Here is a 5522-nt window from a genome sequence, read left to right on the forward strand (position 1 = left end):
ATTCACTTGAAGATGGCACTCAACCTAATTCTAATTCACTTGAAGATGGCATTGAGATTGGAGTTTGAACAAAGAGCTACTAATATATGTGGAATTATGTTCTTGGAGTGGCCAATGATAATGAGTTTCATAATTGGAAAAATGGTGACTAAACTAAACCCTTAAATAAAGAATATGTTTTTGCTTAGTTATGAAATGCTAAGCCCAAATTCTAAAAATAATTTTTCCTCTAAAATTGAAAACCTAATACACTTACCACTCAAAATAATAATAATACTAATAATATAAATACAAAAATAATTATAATTATTATTATTATTTAATTTTAAGGTTATGGCTAACCCATACACTAAATTGGTGTATGAACTCCATTTTTTGTGGGACAAGGGACCTATCTGTGCACAAGGATTTGACTATTAAATCTACAAAGGCATACCTACTCTACTTTTTAAAAAGAAACACATATACTTAATCATTAGGCCTACTCAAGCTGTATCACCTACCACCAAAAATAATAGTAATATTAATACTAAAAAAATAAAAATAATATAAAATATCAATTATATCACTAATTTATAATTCATATATATAGTATGTATATGTATAGTGAAATACATAATATGTATATATATATATAGAAATACATTGTCTTCCATATCTCTATACAGCTCTAGAATATTTATAGAGTTGAATGTGAAATGCTTGGCAGCTATATATGACACAATACAAATTCAAAAAAAGTGTTCAAAGTGTAAGGTGAATAATGAGTATCTTATCATGTTTGATGATGTAGGTCGTGATGCCTCTCCCATTAACGTAATAATGATAGGTGAAAGCTTTTGTTTTCGTCTAGATGCAATGCATTCTATACAGTCGAATGTGAAATGCTCCATCGCTAATGACATAGGTTACACTCATTATTGAAAATGGTGAATAACTACCATTGGTTAGGTGCCATTCCAACCAACATCACTATGATATGTGAAGGATTTTTTTGAGTTTGCAATTCAGGGAGGGTTTTGATCTGTACTCAGTCTATAAATGATCTAGGTGTTTCTCCCAGACCTTGAATCTACTATAGTCCAGCAACGCAGCTTTCGGTTAACGATTTGATTTAAAAAAGCAGAGTGTTGCAGGCAGAAGGAAGATATGAGTGAACTGCAGAAGGCGTGGTTCTACAACGAATATGGATCCGTGGATGTGTTGCAATTCGGTGAAGTCCCTGTGCCAAAGCCGGGGCCGAGCCAGGTTTTAATTAAAATCCGAGCGGCTGCTCTCAATCCCGTCGACTTTAAGAGGCGGCATGGCTTCTTGAGAAGGGCAGATTCTGACTTTCCGGTATTGACATGGTTCCATTCCTCCTGTGTTTTTTTGCAGTACGAAGATTTATCTTCATCGGGATCTAATAATTTCCCCAATTTGCAATTCATGTTAGGATTTCTGAATTTAACATTTTAAATCTGTAAATTCTACTGTTTATGTATTTTTATCATGGTTTTTTGAATAATTGGTCTGTGTTATGTAGGCTGTGCCGGGCTGTGATGCGGCAGGAGTGGTGGTCGAAGTGGGCGATGGTGTTACCAAGTTCAAGAATGGCGATGAGGTCTACAGCGACATCCAGGATTTCGTAGCGGGCAGGCCCAAACAGTGGGGAACCCTCGCCCAGTATACCGTGGTGGAGGAATACCTGGTGGCGCCTAAGCCCAAAAATTTATCGTTCGAGGAAGCGGCGAGCCTGCCGCTTGCGCTCCTGACAGCGCAGCAGGCGTTCGATATAGCCAAATTTGAGGAGGGGAAGAGCGTGTTCATTGTGGGAGGAGCGGGCGGAGTGGGCAGTCTGGCCATTCAGCTGGCGAGGCATGTCTATGGAGCTTCCAGGATCGTTTCCACGTCTAGCACTGTGAAGCTCGAGTTCGTGAAAAGCCTGGGGGCGGATGTGGTCATCGATTATACGAAGCAAAGCTACGATCAGATCTCCGAGAAATTCGATTTCGTTTTTGACACCATAGGTCAGTCACTCACCCCCCCTGCTTTGCTTGACTTCACCTGTCAGGTGACCTAATCTATGTTTTTATCTAATTTGCAGGGGATTCAGCAAAGTCTCAGGTGGTGGCCAAAGAGGAAGCCAAAGTTCTGGACATAGCTTCGTTTCAGCCTAATGGGAGGGGTGAATTTTTTCGGCTTTCACCCCACGCCCAAAACCTGGAGAAGCTGCAGCCGTACATAGAGAGTGAGAAGCTGAAGCCCGTGATCGATCCCAACAGCCCGTACTCTTTCACTGACGTGAAAGAGGCTTTCAAGCATCAGGAAAGTAAACGAGCCAGAGGAAAGATCGTCATTTCGCCCATCGAATAAGACGAGTTATGCAGGCGACGCTTTGCATTTGTGTTCGTGATATGAATGTTTGGAAGTTCAGGGGTAGTATAAGGATGTCGTTTCCAGATCCTTGTGCCTCCCTATAAAATAATGTATGTTTACGAAATAGAGGGGTGATAGAGTTTATGGTACTATTAAGACACTATATGTTTGATAAATACATAGGTGAGGTGAGGTGATGGAGTTTATGGTAGTGTTATCACATTCCTTGTGATAAGTAAGGACTTTAAATTTTCTGGATATCTTAAAAAAAAAGTGATAAATTTTAAAAATATGTTCTTTCATTTTATTTATTTTTATTATAAAAAAAATATAATAGGTTACATTTTCAATTTCAATTCACATGTGGTTGACTTTGATGTATTCCATTTACAAACAAGGTTTAACTTTATCTTTTTTTTCTCACAATTTATTGAATTTAGAGGTTCATTCTATAGTATTGAATTAGGGGATGTGTAAGTTTGTCTATTCCTTTTTAAAATAAAAATTATGTTTTAATTAACAATTGCCCTTGATGTTGCAAAGGAAACGTTAGTAGTAAAAAAGAAAAAGAAGAATGGAAAATGTAGATGAGGCCATGCATATAGTTAGAGGATATGGCACTGGTGGTGGGAATCAAGAAATCTCCAATGTTGTTTAAGTTTTTTATTGTACAAAAATTTACTATATGAAAATGCTAGAGCGAAATCTAGTACCAGACAAATCAGGGTCATCATTGAAATATTGCCTGCATATTTCTTGTTTGAACTCTGGATCCTAAACAACTTCCCTTAGATTCAATTCATCTACCTTGGTAACAACTACTAAACAACCCTTTCATACATGAAGCAGCCCTCAATCTATAGAACCAAAACTTACTCGGCTCATGCAACAAACTCTGACCATTTGCTCCATTTGCAATGAAATAAGATTTTTTTCTTGAATGAATAAATGTAGCATTATGGGATTCGAAATCCATTTTGGAAAGATTTATGTTTCATCCTGCAGCAATATCTATAAGGATGGGAGTGCAAGGACTGGCTAGTAATGCCATAGCATAGGTTGAAATTTCAACTGGTATATTTGGCATCACAAATCAAGGTTTCTGCTCTGTCCAATCACTGTTGTCCGCAATTTTTCTAGGCCCTTTTCCACTTATCTTCCCAAAATATCCCTTGGCTGAGATTCCTTTGAAACTACTGCTCCCCTCACTAAAACTCTTAGATTGTCTTTGGGAGGGACAACCACTAGTTGTGTTATGCTACTGCAATAGAAAGGGAAAGCTGGAGGAGGAGAATATGATGTGGTAGGATTAGGTTTATTGTGACAACACAGTGTTAGAGTGCAGAGGGCACACATTTGATGCCCAGCCCTAAACTTCAATGGTACACAATTGATCAAAGCAAATGCAACAAACCTCAGATTCACTAGCATCAAAAATATTATCTTCAATGACATCTTCTTGATCAATGGAAGAAGACACTGAAGAGGCAGCTCCAAACAGAATGATTTTCTCCCTAGCTCGATTGGCCTCCATAAGGGCCTTTTCTAACGAGAGCTTAGCCTCTAAATTGACTTGTTTATGAATTTCCACGGTCTAGTTCAAACCAATGGTTCTGCAGAACTGGGATTCAGTAAGGCTACACAGGCAGAGTGTTTGTACTTAAGGGCTACCACATATGGTATGCGTCCAGACGCATCTTGTTGAATGCAGTCAAAACCCCAAGACAATAATTCTCGCACAGAATCCAAGCAGCCTCCTCGAGCAGCAAGGTGCAAAGGCGTGATCCCTTGTCATCCATGAGCTCTAGTGGTTGCACAAACTAAAGTCCCATTTCTCATTAGCATCTGAACAACCCCTGCATGTTTCATTCGGGCCGCAAGGTGTAATGAAGTGGCTCCGATCCTATCTCTCACGTTTAAAAACCGAGCAAATCCCCAAGACTCTACAATGAGAGTAGATTAGACAGCTGAGAGAACGGCTTCCAAGCAATTAGTGTGCCCATAGTTTGCAACATAGTGCAAGCAAGTTCTCCGATGCAACAAGTCATACAGTAGTATATTTGCACCAGCGTGCAGAAGCCTCTCAATGCAGGAAACCTTCCCATACATGGCGGCCATCATTAGAGGAGTCTGTTTATTGCAACTTAGGGCATCAAGATGAAAATTCTAGTCCAACAGATATGACAGGACATCAATCTGGCCATTTGCAGGGGCAATATGCAATGGAGACATCTTTTCATAGACTGTGGTCTTTGAGATCAAATGGGGCTCTTGCTCAAAAGAAAACTCCACCCTTTGCAAATCCCCTTCCTGTGCGGCAGATAAGAAGGCATGTTCATTGGAGACACTGCAGCTCGGAGCCTGACCCATTTATTACCAAATCTTGCCTGTTGAATCCCCAATGCCCTGAGCCCCTTATCAACACCTTTCAGGCATTTGAATCCTGAAAAATCTAACTCGAGACTCTTGAAACCAACCGTGTAATCAATCAGTGAATCCCATATCCACTGCATAAGCAAAAGACAAATCCACTGAAAGAACAAATACCCAACTACAACAGGTTTCTAAACATGCATATTTAATGATATTATCTATCTGCCAAGTTCCATGTGAAAATAGTTTGGCATCCACTTACGACTGGAAAGCAATCCAAAGTAGTATGGATTATTTTAAGTTCAAAGGTCTCATGAGCTACTATATTATGGATTCCATTATTCTTTTGTCAAAATTCAAACCTCTATAAACGATGTAACGAGTGAAAATACTAACTAGTTAAAAACAGATAATCAAACATTAGCGCACACATGATGCAGAATACCAGCTCCTATGTAGAATTAATTTAAGTAAATTTTCACTAAGAAATCATGCCACAAAATTAATCACTGTGTAGAATTCAATAAGGATCAAAGAATTAAAGGGAGCTTTGGCTCTGTTTCATTTCCCAGGTCCTAACGCATCTTCAGAACTAAATTGGAAACGAGAGTAAAAATAGCTTTAGATGCAACACAGGGTAGTTTTTTCATGTCCTCTTTTCTGTGATGTATTTTATAAAAATTTAACGCTAGTAGATGTCTATTGTATGCTTCAAAAGGAAAACGACATATTTTTCATGCAATTTCTTATGTAGATTTCTACTTTTATCTCTCAAAGGGAATTAATGCATA

At 38.6% G+C, this 5522-nt stretch overlaps 1 protein-coding gene and 1 pseudogene across 1 annotated transcript; one reads left to right on the forward strand and one right to left on the reverse strand.

The window, feature by feature from the left end:
* Positions 1 to 857: 857 nt before the first annotated feature.
* On the forward strand, positions 858 to 2665 carry LOC149148169 (2-methylene-furan-3-one reductase-like). The gene is made up of 3 exons (XM_089440787.1): positions 858 to 1338; positions 1526 to 2009; positions 2087 to 2665. The coding sequence occupies exons 1-3, from the start codon at positions 1150 to 1152 to the stop codon at positions 2353 to 2355; spliced, it is 942 nt and encodes a 313-aa protein (XP_089296913.1). The 5' UTR covers positions 858 to 1149; the 3' UTR covers positions 2356 to 2665.
* A 786-nt stretch (positions 2666 to 3451) lies between these two features.
* LOC149148170 (putative E3 ubiquitin-protein ligase XBAT31 pseudogene) lies at positions 3452 to 5173 on the reverse strand (annotated as a pseudogene).
* Between the last annotated feature and the right edge of the window lie 349 nt (positions 5174 to 5522).

The sequence above is a fragment of the Pinus tabuliformis genome, chromosome 9, assembly GCF_031772625.1.
Source record: "Pinus tabuliformis cultivar Carrire ecotype Pingquan chromosome 9, CPIR1, whole genome shotgun sequence".
In the NCBI taxonomy this organism is placed as follows: domain Eukaryota; kingdom Viridiplantae; phylum Streptophyta; class Pinopsida; order Pinales; family Pinaceae; genus Pinus; species Pinus tabuliformis.

Bases quoted from the DNA above. Each gene is read 5' to 3' on its own strand.
- LOC149148169 (XM_089440787.1), top strand. From the start codon at position 1,150: ATGAGTGAACTGCAGAAGGCGTGGTTCTACAACGAATATGGATCCGTG. The intron at 1,339-1,525 runs GTATTGACATGG...TGTGTTATGTAG, and splicing joins GGGCAGATTCTGACTTTCCG to GCTGTGCCGGGCTGTGATGC. The intron at 2,010-2,086 runs GTCAGTCACTCA...TCTAATTTGCAG, and splicing joins TTTCGTTTTTGACACCATAG to GGGATTCAGCAAAGTCTCAG.